Below are 14,510 nucleotides of genomic sequence, written 5' to 3' on the forward strand. Positions count from 1 at the left end.
CCATTTATTACGCAGCCTTCTGAGGCAGGCACCTGCCCTGCCCTGGGGCTGCACTTGCTTAGAGGCCTTTTTTGGGATCCGGAGGGGATTCCACGCTGTTTTGCATTAGTGTAGAGAGAAGCAGAGCATCCAGCGATGAGGAGAAGAGCGTGGCAGACTCTACGGGTGTGGTTATTATTATTTTTGTGTGGAGCATGCTGTTTCCGGAGGGGGAAAGGAGGCTTCGCAGGAGGGGGAGCTGTTCACTGTTAGCCCTTTGAGGGCATCAGGATGGACCAACAAGAACCTGGAGTGCCAGCACAGGCTGCATCTAGAGGAGGCCCAAGGGGCACAGCCTTGGCACGCCATCTGGGATGCAACCACAGATGGAAGACAACCACGGCAGCCTTGTGGCCAAGGAGGATGGTGGCAGACGGGCTTTGTGTCATGGAATGGGAGAGGGAGAAAGAGGTCCATGCACAGGCATTTTCGTTGCCCCACTGGCAGTGCAAATCCCACCTACCCCCAGAGCCCCTTTCAGGCAAGGGAGGGGCCCAGCCCTTTTGGCCCTTGGGGTTCACAGACTCCCACTTCTCTAAAGCAGCACTCAGATCCCGTTTGGCTAAAAACATCGCTATGATGGGAATTCCAGGCACAGCAACTCTCTGTCTCCAAAGTCCCCTTTGGAGATGGGATACATGGGAAAGGGGATCAGTGCTACGAAGGGGGTCACACTACTGCAGCTTCTCTGGACGCCAACCCCAATGGCCCCCACACCACACTAGGCTTGGCTGTCCATCTGCATGGAGAGCATCTGCATGGTCACCTTCCATGATCCCAGGGAGCCCGACAATACTGGTGGGGCTTGCCTAACACATGGGCATGGGGTTGTGTGGCCTACAGAAGACCATTGCTCCTGGGGAAGGCCCTTCAGGAGCTGACATGGAGGGTGGGGCATAGGGAAAACTCTCCATTAGCAGCAGGGAGGCCTCAGAACTGGCTTCCAAGGCAGGGATGGTGACCTGGGGAGGCCCTTCAGCCGGACTTGGAAACCTGCAGGTGGGAGAGGAAGGTTCTCCCTGGGGAGCCATTGCTGGTCAGCAGCGCAGGCGGCAGCCGATGGGACAGACCAGTGGACAGACTGGGTGCAGGAGAAAAGCTTCAGACGCATCCCATACACAAACTCTGGACCACATGCTACTCTTGCCGGGTAATCAACTCTCTGCGCCGAGACCTGATCATCCACAGGCATTGCTAACCGCGATGCACCATTAATTGCTTTTCTGAAAATGCCCATATAGCCTACGTCACCCGAGGACAGGCAGGTAATTCAAACACAGAAAACAGCAAACTAAAGCAATTGAGTGCAGATCCACGGGCCGGGCCGTGGAAGCCACAGAGGCCCCCTTCTAGCACTTGCTTAAGCCTCACGAAAGACAAGCAAGGAAGGGGAGCTTCTGTTTTGCGCATGCTCGGAGAAGAGGCCAGCTGTCGATTTCATGGAGGGCTGGCCTGGGGCGGGGGGAGGAGGCAGAGGCATTTGCATTGCGCCTCTGCCACCGATCCTTGGGCGGGTGCTGGACCTGCTGCTTGCCCAGTCTGCATGCCCTTTAGTAAGAAAACAGAACAAAACAGAGCTCCCACACACCGAGCCTGCCCCTTTCCTTTCACAGAAGAAGAAAGCTCCGCTCAGCTTTCCCCCCATGGAACTGAATGGGGCAGCCCTTGGGAGCTTCTGCTGAGATGGAAGGAGGCTTTCTCCAGCCTCAGTTGCCGAGGGGTAAGATGGGGAAAACATGAGCACTCTTCTTCTTCTTCTTTGTCTTCTTCTTCTTCTTTTTTTCTTCTTCTTCTCATAAGCTAAGCAAGTGCTTGATGTAGAAACGTAGGAGAGGTTAACAGGCTACAACTTAGTGCAGAGCAAAATGTGGATTCTCTAAATCTGCAGGGCTTAAAAGCAGGTGAATGTGTGCTTGATTGTGGCCATTGCTGGTGGCTTGGAAGTTTTCAATTCACTCAGGAGGTCCAGTGTGTGTGCGTGCACAAGTTCGCCTTGCCCTCCTCCCTCCCAGCATTAGAAAAATGTGCCTCTTGGCCACATCCTTCCCTCCTTCCCTTCTCAACTGGGACTTTAATTTGTGATATCCAAAACAGCCCCTGCAGTGAAGCTGTCTGATGCCCTCTTCTTCTGCTCCCACCCAGGTGTGACGTCCAAGTCTGTTCATTTATCCAGTTGCTTTCAAATGAATTAAATCACCTTAAACCCCAGTGCTTTGGTTTACAGCCGCATTGCCTGTTTGTTTGTTTGTTTGTTTGTTTGTTTGTTTGTTTTTGAAGCAAACAGTCGTCCCCCTCTCCAGCAAGTCTTCATGGCCTTTGCATTCTAAAAAAGAAGCCATCCGTTTGTCCACTGAAAGATCTGGACTCCAATCTTTCTGGTGACTTAGGATTTGTCGATGAAGCACAGACACATAGCACCCCAGTAGTGCAAGGGCTCTGAGCCGCCCAAGGAGGAGGAGGAGGAGGAGGAGGAAGAGGAGGAGGAGGAGGAGGAGGAAGAGGAATAAGAGAAGGTGCGCTTACTATCACAAACCTCAAAAGAGAACCGCTCTCCTTCTTGCTTCTGCTCATGGAATGGCAAGTTAAAGGTATTGGACAAAGACAGGACGACAGATTACAGACAAGCAGTGGGCACCCCCTGACTCCCCTTCCACTCCCCGCCTGCCCACAGAAAGCAAACCACCAGCCCAGCTGGAAACAGACACATCACCAAATGGAGTCACAAGATGGCCTAGCAGGAGCCATAAGGAGGAAGAGGTGCCAGGAGGAGGCAGGAGACCAGAAGGGAACACACAGTGGGCAGTGCCAGCCGCACACCACAGATAACGGCCTACTCAAGGACGTGGCTTTCTCTCCCCACTCAAATGTCTCAAGCCCCGTCCCCCCAAAAGAGAGGATGAGCCAATGGCGGATGGAAAAACCAGCAAGTCCAACACAGACTTTGTGCGGGCTGTCTCCTTTTTTTTTTGAAAAAGCACAGGACATATTCTTTGTTCCCTGGCTTAACCCACTTTGGCTGCAAAAAGGGGAAATCTCAACAAAACGCAGGGAACAAATGTGCTCCCATAGCAGGAAGACTGCCGAATCTGGAGGGACTCCCCTGTCCACATAATTTCCTCTCCTGGGATGGCAGGGCCAGAGTGGCCTTTCTAAGCTCCTAGGCTAGGGAGGCAGTCACGGAACACAGTTGGTAGCTCTGCAGACACCTGTCAATCAAAAGCAGGACCGGAACGAGATGCAGGCACCCCAGACAGGCCTATGGATGCCTGAAGCAGCCTAAACCTCCATGTTTTGTTTCTCTTGGCAGAGCTCAAGGGTCAAAGCACACAAGCCATGACAACTCACCTCTTTGCCCCCCATGGCTTCAAACATCTTCTCAAGCAGAACTCGCAGTTGCTGGATGTTGTTCATCAAGATACAGGGCTATGAAGAAAAGACACGGCATGGATTTATTTAACTCTACCAGGAGGGTCCCAAAACAGTGCTAAGACTGACCAGGGAGCCCTAATGGAGGCGGAGGGTTCTGGAATGGCATCTTGGGGCTTGAGGGGTGACCCTACCTCCACCTCCAGCCCAAGGTGCTGAAAAAACAGAGCCCCCCTCCCCTGTTTATTTTGGGGTTTGTTTTGATGTTTATGTATTTTGTGGCCATTTGGTGTAGTGGTTGGAATGTTGGGAGGCCGGGATCTGAATCCCCACTCAGCCATGAAACTCTCTGGGTGACTTTGGGCCACTCACTGCCTCTCAGCTGAACCTACGTCACAGGATTGCTGTGTGGCTTAAATGAGGAAGGGGAGAGCTATGTACACCATCTTGAGCTCCTTGGAGGAAAAGGTGGAATGTAAATGCTAATAATGCTAATCATAATGCAAATAAAAGTGAATAATAATAATAATAATAATAATTTTATATTGTATTTCTACAGTGAAGTGCCCTGAGATCTATGGATGAAGGGCACTATAGAAATTTACTACTACAGTCATACCTTGGGTTACAGATGCTTCAGGTCGCGTTTTTTCGGGTTGCGGACCGCTGAAACCCGGAGGTACCGGAACGGGTTACTTCCGGGTTTCGGCGGTTGCGCATGCGCAGAAGTGCTAAATTGTGCTTTGCGCATGCGCAGACGTGTAGAATCGCAACCCGTGCATGCGCAGATGCACCACTGCAGCTTGCAGACGCTGTGGGTTGTTATCCTGCACGGATAATGTTCGCAACCCGAGCGTCCCCTGTACTACTCCTATTACTACCCTTTTATTGATTTACCACTTCTCTATACCGTTCCAAAAAGTTCAGGGTGGTGTACATGGGGCCGTCCTAATAATAATAATAATAATAATAATAATAATAATAATAATAATAATTTTTTATTTATACCCCGCCCTCCCCAGCCAAGGCCGGGCTCAGAGCGGCTTACAAGCAATAATAAAAACAAGATGAATGATTACAACTTAAAAACAAAAATAAAATACAACATTAAAATAATGGAACATTAAAATATTAAAATGTAGCCTCATCGCAGGAGGAGAAGGAAAAGAAGAAGAAAAAGAGAGGGAGGGAGGGAATCAGATTGGCTCCAAGCCAAAGGCCAGGCGGAACAACTCTGTCTTACAGGCCCTGCGGAAAGAAATCAGATCCTGCAGGGCCCTGGTCTCATGAGGCAGAGCGTTCCACCAGGCCGGAGCCAAAGTTGAAAAGGCCATCACAACAACCCTATGAGGTGGGGCAGGCTGAAAGTGACTGCTCCAAAGCCTCTCCATGGCTGACAGTGCGGACTGCAGTCTGGGCCTCCACAGTCTCAGCCTAGAACACTGTCCATTAAGCAACACTGGCTGGCTCAACAGTCCTGAGCTCAAGGGACAGAAAACCTGCCCTGGCCTAAAGCAGCTCAGGAGATCAGGGAAGAGGGTGCTTAACCCTTTTCTCTCATTCATCTGAATCGTTTCCCTGACGCTGCTACTTGGAGATGGGGGTGGAGGGAGGCAGCATCTATAAAAGTGTGGCATCTATATTACCCCCTCCCCACCCAATCTGTGGTTAAAGGCAGCTTCATGAAGACAATTGGGGAAAGGCTCAATTGCCTCTCCCAGAGCGCACCTGCCCCAGAGCTGCTGCATGGGCCTGCTAATTAGTAAAAGCTAATGAGTCATGGCTCTCTCTCATCTGGTCCCTGGAAGGAGTCGTTGACCCCACCTCCCCAAGGACGGGAAGTCACCTGCCCTCCACCTGGCCAGCCTCTCCCCTAAGAGATCGCGCACCACCCTCCGCACAGAACCTGTTTCACCCCAACCTGCCAGGATCGTAGGACAGCACATTAAGAAGAAATTAAATTTCACTCACCAAATTTTCTTTATCGCAGTAAGAGCTGAAATCATTTGTAATAATTACAGCATACTGAACAAGCACTTTATGGATCGTCTGGGGGGAAAAGCACACACAAAGGAGCAGCAGTCAGTGTCACATTACTGTGGCAACTCCACGGGGGGGGGGGGCGGGGGGTTGAGTCCTTGGAGCAGAAGAGCCAAGCCTCATCCCAGAGCCCCTGGCCGAGGAATTAAGCTCCCTGCCACTTGGTCCAGAGTGGGGCTGGTGCCTTTGGCCCAAAGGAGCATCAATTAAGTGGGTATGTTCCTAGGGATGGAAGACTCTCTGGCCATGTCGTTTTCTCCCAGTTTCTCACTTCTCCAGGCTTTAATTATTTTCTGCAGCTATCTGCTATTTTTGTCTGTGCGCCCCACCACAATTCAGGCCATGGTTTTGTTGCACCCCACCCCATCAGAAATCTGCTCTTAACTCCTGAAACAGGGGGAAGTTGAGGAAAGGGGGCGTAGCAGAGGTGGAGCAACCTGCTCTGGTACCCGGAGAGGCGCTGGGTGTGGCACACGTCCCGGGGTGTACGTCGAGTGGCGCGCGCCCCTGGAGGTGCCACCGATCGGGGGTCAGCATTTTGTGTCCCCCCCGGAATAGCACCCGGGGCGTACCTCCCCCCAACCCCGCCTTGGAACACCCCCAGGGCCTAGGACCCCCTGGTTGCCTAACAACCAGGAGTGCATAACCATAAGAACAGCAATAACATGAGGACCGGCTCTTCCCATATGAAGTGACCAAGACCCTGCAATACTCATATAACAACAACAACAACAACAACAACAACAATAACATTGAGGGCTCACCACCTGAGACCCTTCTTTGTCTGCCTCCTCCCTGAGAGGTCTGGAGGGGGGCAATGTGTGAACAGGCCTCTTCTGCGGTGGCTCCCTGCTTGTGGAATCGTCTCCCCAGGGAGTCTCGCCCGAGGCCTTCATCACATAGCTTTAGGTGCCAGGCAAAAATATTTTTATTCCCACAGGTCTTTGGTTAATTAAAAATCTATGGCTTTTTAAACTGTGTGTTGGGGTGGTGATATTGTTTTGTTTGTTATTATGTCATGTATTTTTTGTTTTTATATAGTCAACAGGCCTGTGATGCTCGGATGAAGGGTGGTATATAAATTTAATAAAATAAACAACATAAGCATGGCATTTCCATCTTTGTTGAGCCAACACTGGGCCGGGCAGACTCTGCCGGACTAGAGCAGCTTTGCCCCTCTAAGGCATCTACCTTGCAGCAAGCCTCTCGTGCCCCCTCCTGTCCCATGGATGAGGGCCCAGTTACCTAGATAAGGTGTGGCTGACAGCTCTTATCCTGGACAGACATGACATGCAAAGGGAGAATTTCAGGACGTCACTGGGCTGGAAAAGTGGAGATTTGCTCTCTGACAGGGCAACAAGCAAGAGCTGAAGAATGCCAGCAAGGCTTAATATACAAGGCTACAGATTAAAATACCACAGGAACAAAACGTGACTCCTCCCTCACAAACCCCAAGCTGCTCAGAGGATGCAAATCTACCTTAGAAAACCTTCTCATGAGATGAGAGAGAGCTTCTGGGTTAGGGCACTCCAGCTTCTTTATGATCTCAAAACTCTGGTTGAGCTGCGTGAAGACGTCCACCACTGAGCAGGAGAAAAGGGCATGGTCCGATGTTCGCTGGAACTACACAGACACCACAACACACAAAGACACACCGTTAAAGGGCGCTTGTGCAGGGGTGTGTGGCTTCCCGGCTGGAGGCTCTTCTTCTCAGCCTATTCCTTCTTTCCACTTTTCTCCAGAAAGTGAACCCCTCCACCCCCAAACAGCCACAGCAGCACCAGCCGTGGTTCCTCAGCTGAGCACACCAGGAGTGCAGCACAGACTGAGCAGCCCACATTTGAAAGAACGGGGCTTTGGAAAACCTGCCATCTAAATAGGTCATAAAGCAGCAATAGGGTCGTGTAAGGTTTGCATTCAGTGCTGCGCTGAGGCTGCTACGCTCTGTGGCGGCAAACACAGAGCTTTCTCCTCACTCGTGGAGGTGGGGGTGGGGGTGGGCAGTTCCTGGCCATGATTCCCTCTGCTGCTTCTGCAGAAAGATGCCCCTTTTACAGGATAATGCCTGGCTACAGCTACTGCCTTAATTATAGCTCTCTGGATAGGATTGCAAATGCTGTCACAGCAAATCAATGAAAGGGGCATTTTTGTCCAATAAAAAATTCCTCCTTCTCTTGTTTTCACCTAGCAAAACAAGCCACTCTCCATCTCTCCATGGTGGGGGAATAAGAGAGGAACAGGGCAAGGCAATAATCCATGTTTGCTGTGCAACAGGAAGTGCAGATGGGAGTAGGCAGGTGCATTTATTTACCTCAGGCACCGCGTTATATGTCAAGAAACCTCTCGGCTCTAGGCTGCTGTGGATTGAGTGAGTGGGCCTCAGGACCACTGCCCCATCACCCAAAGTGCCCCCTGCCTCAGGGCCTCCCCCACTTCACAGCTCTGCTCACCCCGTCCTTCTTGTCTCTTCCCAGCGCACCGTGAAGAAACTCCATGGAGACGTCCTCGTTCTCATCCAGCCACTGCATGACAAAAGGCTCAAACCACCTAAGGAGGGAGGAAGGCGGCTGCTTCACCCACATTCTTGTTTTTCAGACAGTCAACACAGGTTCCTCCTTGTGCCTGAATGCGCGCAGAGTGAAGTAGGCTTGATGCAAAGGATATGGCGCCTTGGAAGAGGCTCAAGGCAACCCTCAGCCCTGCAGCCCTATAGCCCTGAAACTCCCCTTGCTGCAGTATTGAGGCATCCACAGATGGGGGATTCCAAGGTTGGGGGGGGGAGGGCTGCATTATGACTAAACTGTCAGACTGGAGAGGGTGTGGTCTTTTGGCCTGCCTTGATTCCCAGCCTCAGTTCTCCACCCGCCGTGGCCCAAACAGGATTCCACATTTTGCAGGAGAGCAGGGAAAGAGTGGCAGCTTTTATAAGGGAAAAATTGAAATACAGTGGTACCTCGGGTTAAGTACTTAATTCATTCCGGAGGTCCATGCTTAACCTGAAAGTGTTCTCAACCTGAAGCACCACTTTAGCTAATGGAGCCTCCTGCTGCTGCTGCGCTGCGGGAGCACAATTTCTGTTCTCATCCTGAAGCAAAGTTCTTAACCTGAAGCACTATTTCTGGGTTAGCGGGGTCTGTAACCTGAAGCATCTGTAACCTGAAGCGCATGTTACCTGAGGTACCACTGTACTTTATTGTCACTTGTACAACTTGTATACAGTGAGATTACACGAGCACCCCCCACTCAGCTCTCTTAGTCTTAATTCCCCTCGTTTACTGACGCACACCCACCAAACCCGAAAGTCAGTTGCCCTGTTGTTATCTTTTCATTTAGCAGCCTAACAGCCCATGGATAGAAGCTGTTCTTTACCCTGTTGGTGTGATCAAGAAAGTGCCGGCCAGGGAGTGAATTATCCCTGAGAATTTTCCTCACTCTCCTGAGGCAACGTTCTTCCGCTACTTCATCCAGCGGATTCACGGGACAGCCCATAATATCTTGTGCTGTATTCACCACCCTCTGTAGGCACTTCCTATCAGATTATGTCAAACCAGCATACCACACTGGGAATTCCAAGAAGCAACACAACAAATATGGCATGCAGCTGTGTGTGTGTGTGTGTGTGTGTGTGTGTGTGTGTGTGTGTGTGTGGAATGCTCAATGAATGGAAAAGAAAAAACAGTCCCGAGTCTGCTGGATCAGGCCGATGGCCCATCTAGTCCAGCACCTCTGTTCTCAGGGTGACCAACCAGATGCCAAGGGAATCCAGCAAGGGGGGTTTGAGCACAGAGCACTTTCCCCTCCTGTGGTTTCCAGCAGCTGGTATTCAGAAGTGAGCATAGCCATCCTGGCTAGCAGCCATCAATAGTTCTCTCCTCCAGGCTGAAGAATTTCCAGAATTGCCAAGGCCTCCACACTCCTCCAAGGGGGTGCCACGCAGTCTGCATGATGTGGGCAAAAGCCTCCAGGCAGGAGGGCGGCAGCAGCAGCAGCAGCCGCAGGTGTTGCCTTCATCCTAGGAGGAGCCACCCAGAGCCTGTCTGGAGCTTCTTCCAGCCTTGTGTCTCCCCACTCCCCCATTAATATTCTGATGCCTGCAAGAGGTTTTAAGTATAATTGCTGAAAAGCCCCTTCCTGAGAAACTGATTGCCTTTTCTCTGCAAAAGGTTCACTGAGAAATAAAGAAGTCAGGGGAAAGACATTTAGAGTCTTTTAAAGTTCTAAGTGCACCTTAACACAAATGGACTCCGGTTTGAAGGATGTGCTGGATGAATATTTAAAGAAAACTGAGCCCAACAAGCAGAATAAAAGCTCCAGAATGTTCTTCCTCCCCACAACTGAAACATTCTCTCCCCCCCCCCCACTTACAGAGAGTATTCAGGCACTGCATCTCTAAACGTGGGGAGTTCGCGCACATATTCATTATAAAACCATTTCACTTTGAAGTGCAAATTCATATAATCTGTGCTCTTGCATAACCGTTGCTTTTCATGCTCTGTAATGGAACACAGAAAAATAAAAATAACATATTTAATAAAGTTCCAGCTGTAAATAAAATTACAGAGTCCCCGTGCACATTTTAGACCCAGCAAAATAAATCCTAATGGCCTTTTAACACCTGAGATCTGCTTAGGTTTCAGAATTGCTTTGTGCTCATTGATCTAAGGCAGGGGTCAGCAACCTTTTTCAGCCATGGGCCAGTCCACCATCCCTCAGACCGTGTGGTGGGCCGGACTATATTTTGAAAAAAAATATGAACGAATTCCTATGCCCCACAAATAACCCAGGGATGCATTTTAAATAAAAGGACACATTCTACTCATGTAAAAACATGCTGATTCCCGGACTGTCTGCGGGCCGGATTAGGTTGCCTACCCCTGATCTAAGGTGGTACAAAACCCACAAGTGAGTCACAGGCCTGAAACGGTTAAGGAAAGAGAGTAACAGAGCACTGGACCACATGGAAAAAGCAGACCCACTGCAGAGATGGGCTGTGCCTCCCACGAGAAGGGCTGAAGGCAGATATACCTTGTGTGCAAAATTCCTCAGGTTCAATCCTCAATGGCATCTATAGGCAAGGATGAGAGAGGGAGGGTCTGGAGAGCCACTGCTGCCAGCCAGTGTAGGCCATACTGAGCTAGAAGAACCAACTGTCTGACTCGGGATAAGGCAGCTTCCTATATTCCCAACAGCCAGAGAGGACTCAAGTAAGCGAGCCAAGTCAATGCCAGGAGGCTGAGGCAGCCGTCAAGAGGTCTCCCTCTCTGACGGGCAGCCTGCTTAAGCTCAGGAGAGGGGAGAGAAACCTGTGTGTGTCTGGCGTGTGCCACAAGGTCACCAAGAGAGGCCTTCTTATGGACTCCCTGAGTCCACCCTGGAGACTCGCCAAAGCCTAAGGCAGAATCTTTCTCATAAGAGCTGCAAGATCAGAGCTGGCTGCAATGGGTCTGCTTTACTGTGCTGTGGATTAGGAATCATAGAACTCTAGAGTCAGATGATACCCTGAGGGTCTAGTCCAACCCCCTGCAATGCAGGAATCTCAACTAAAGCATCCATGACAGTTGGCTTATTCCTCTTGCCCCGCTGTTTTCCCCTAGGGAGAACTGCTCTTTAGCATTCAATCGGAGCAAGCAGCAATTTGGGGTTGCCATGGATTGCTGTTGGTTCCAGTTTAGAGCTGAAGAGTGGATTTTCCCTGGGAAAGCAATGGGACAAGGGGAAAACCCCTCGGACCTGTACCAAGAAAGCATGCGTCAAGCAGAAAATAGTTTGGGCTCGAGCTTTCTAGGCATGGGACAAGCAGGAGTGTGGATAAGCCCTGTGCTCTTGGTCCTGAGCCCCTTGGACTCTGGGGAAGGGTCTAGAAACCAAACCATACCCTGCAAGTAAATGCCGACTCAGCTCTGAGTGGCCCCACCTGCCTGCTCATAAGAGACTTGCCATGCAAGATTTGTTTTTCCCTGGGCCAGTGGGCGGGGCAGTGGCAAGAGTGACCTTTGAGTCAGCCTATGTGCTTGCTGGTGCATCTAAAGAGGCTCTGTTCAGCTTGATCCAATCAATGCAAGCATCTCCTGTGCTCAGGTCCTGCCTCACACTGAGAGCCAGTGTGGTGTAGTGGTTAAGAGTGGCAGAGTCGTAATCTGGGGAACCGGGTTCGCATCTCCGCTCCTCCACATGCAGTTGCTGGGTGACCTTGGGCTAGTCACACTTCTCTGAAGTCTCTCAGCCCCACTCACTTCACAGAGTGTTTTTTGTGGTGGAGGAAGGGAAAAGAGATTGTTAGAAGAAGAAGAAGAGTTTGGATTTGATATCCTGCCTTTCACTCCCTTTAAGGAGTCTCAAAGCGGCTAACATTCTCCTTTGAGACACCTTTGGGTAGTGATAAAGCGGGATATCAAATCCAAACTCCTCCTCCTCCTCCTCCTCCCCCTCCTCCTCTTCCCCCTCCTCCTCCTCCCCCTCCTCCTCCTCCTCCTCTTCTTCTTCTTCTTCTTCTTCTTCTTCTTCTTCGCCACTCCATCAAGGCTGCTTCCAGGAAAGAAGGAACAGGAGGGTGGTGCCGTGCAGCTCTTCGGATGGGGCCCACTAGAACTCAGATCGCTTTCAAAAGGTGTCACCTTGCAAATGATGATAAAGGATCTGTGCCCCTAATGCAATCCGTATGTAAATAAGGTCTGTGGTGTGGTTGCTAATGTGTTGGTTTTCCTCCAGAACGTGCATTTCATTTGGTGTGTGTGTACAATGCTCCTATTGCTCATTTCCAGAGAAGCTTTTTCAATTCAGGTAGTGAGATGCCAAAAGCTCTGCTTGATGAAGACAGATGTCCAGGCGGTTCAATTTCTCACTTCCAAAACAGCTCTGTCCTTTTGGATCGACTTTTTTTCTCCAGCAATTTTGTCCTTTGCAGACCTGCAGGCTGAAGTTCTAATTAAGAGTGGCAAACTTTGTTAACAATTGCTTCAGGAGAAACACGGCACATACAGTTCCAAGTCAACAGCCACCCACATTTCTCCTTGGGGAAAGATCTGGGTGAAGTTCTTGCATTGCAAACTTATTTACGAGCAAAATCCATTTTCCTACCAAGGTACGTAGCTAGGAATGGCCGGTTCAATTTCTGTCCAGGTAAATGGCTGCATAGCTGACAATAAAAATAAACTGCAGGATATTTATTTATCGGGAAGTATTGGGAAATTTTTAAATATTTGATATTTTTGTATGTTTTTATATGTGTTGGAACCCAGCCAGATTGGTGGGGTGTTGTTGTTGTTGTTAATTGTATTGCAACAGTTGAACCACCTTCCATCACTGCTAATATGGTTAAATGCAGTAAATGAATGGAAGAGCAAGATGAGAGCCTTCCTGGATCGGGGGAGGGGGGAGGGGGAGTAACAGGAGCTTGTCCTACTCTCGAGTAGGACCCTGGCAGAGACACATGTCCGACTGGCATGTTCCCTCCCTCCTGGTCGTTCGTTCGGGAGCTTCAAAAGCTTTCTTCTGCCCGAACAGCATAGCGACCGATGCCAACAGACATTGGCACACTTAGGGATCCACAGAGTGCTCACAGTTTGCGTAACAGAACTCAGCAACTCTGCATTGTGGCTAATCTACTTTATTTACATATAAACACACACGGAGCACTGCAGCATGGCTCCCTCTCTCTCTAGCATCAGACAGCAAAGAGAGAAAGAACAAAGGACAATAGTTCCAATTCAACAGAACACAGTAACACAAACATCCTGTCTCCGTCACTTCCCACTTTGTGGAGTCAAAACATATACCGTCATGTGAAAGACAACAATCCCATGACTGCAATCACGGAACAGGAATTCTAACATTGAGCTCATACAGTCTCCAGTTCTCCCACAGTGGCCCATAATGGGATGCTCGCTTGAGGGCAACTATTGCCGCCTCCTCAGCTGCTCTTGCACCGCCTGTTGCACCACTTGTTGCACTCACAAGTGGTGCAACAGGCGACAACAACCCTCCAGGGCTGGCACTGGTCTCTTTTTTGGCCTCAGGGAGGGGGGCCAGTTGGGAAGCCCCTTTCCTGAGCCAAACTCAAGACCCTGGCAGAAGGGACAGGAGGCACGTCCTGCAAAACCTTTGGAGCCAGGCGCATGGGTAAGTCTATCTCCTCTGCAGCGTTCACATTATGCAAAACTTCATTGCTCTGCCAGAACAAAATATTGATGCCAACTACAGCCAATTAAACATACCAGCCTTGTTCAAAAGCACCCTGGCCAAGATAGGCGGGCACAGCTCCAGCAGTGGCTTCGCTTGCTGAGGAGGTCCTTGTTTATGCTCAAAGGACTCTTTCGTTCTCCCCCCGCTTCTTGCCACTTAGGTTTAACAGCCATAGGACAGGATGAGGCCTGAGTGTTGTCTGGTGGCAGCAGCCCAAGGCAGACCTGGGATAGCTCAGTCAGTGGAGCATGAGAGTCACTTTGGGTAAAAGATTCCTGAATTTCAGGGGGTTAGACCAGTTGACCCCGGAGGTCCCTTCCATCTCTACAATTCTATGAGCAGCTTCTGCCAGCAGCCACTCTCTGCATTCCGCTAAATGGTCCCAGCGCTGAAGTGAATGTTCTGCAGCCTCCCAGGTATGCCTTGATCCACCCCCTGCCTGAAAGAGGCTTTGGACCCCATCTGTCCTAAGAAAAAGCAGGCAGTGGCAATTTTGAGGTTGTGCAGGACGCACCTGTGAGAGAGGAGCCTGCTGATCAAGAGAGCCACTGGGGACTCCCTGGTGAAAGAGCTTCCCAAGTTTGAGCCTGTTGTCATTCTCCCAGCTGGGGCTGCCACACAAGTGGATCCTCCTCAAGCTTCTCTTGAGGAGCAGGGCAGGAGAGCTGAGCTTCTTCCACTGCCCCTTATGAACAATGCAGGGGAACAAATGAGCAATTAAAGTGCAGGGAAGGGGGAACCTCAGGCCCCTGCCCCTTGAACGCTCTCTTCTATCCTGTCTTCGGGGGCCAGATAGGAGTATTTGGCCCCCGAAGCTCTCCTTAGACTACACCCCTTATCTCCAGGCCCCACCCATCACTAACACCTCCTGGGATAATTTTGCT

The 14,510-nt window shown here is 50.4% G+C and overlaps 1 protein-coding gene across 1 annotated transcript in view; it reads right to left on the minus strand.

The window, feature by feature from the left end:
- The window catches only part of UNC13C (unc-13 homolog C), a 130,796-nt gene that overhangs the window by 18,750 nt on the left and 97,536 nt on the right, over positions 1–14,510 (minus strand). The window contains exons 19-24 of the mRNA XM_081839403.1: positions 9,811–9,937; positions 7,896–7,992; positions 6,925–7,068; positions 5,377–5,454; positions 3,385–3,462; positions 2,573–2,602 (exon numbers count right to left, since the gene is read on the minus strand). Coding sequence (XP_081695529.1) covers positions 2,573–2,602; positions 3,385–3,462; positions 5,377–5,454; positions 6,925–7,068; positions 7,896–7,992; positions 9,811–9,937 — 554 coding nt within the window. The remainder of the gene's footprint in view (positions 1–2,572; positions 2,603–3,384; positions 3,463–5,376; positions 5,455–6,924; positions 7,069–7,895; positions 7,993–9,810; positions 9,938–14,510) is intronic.

Source organism: Podarcis erhardii, assembly GCF_964252035.2.
Source record: "Podarcis erhardii genome assembly, chromosome: 14".
Taxonomy (NCBI): domain Eukaryota; kingdom Metazoa; phylum Chordata; class Lepidosauria; order Squamata; family Lacertidae; genus Podarcis; species Podarcis erhardii.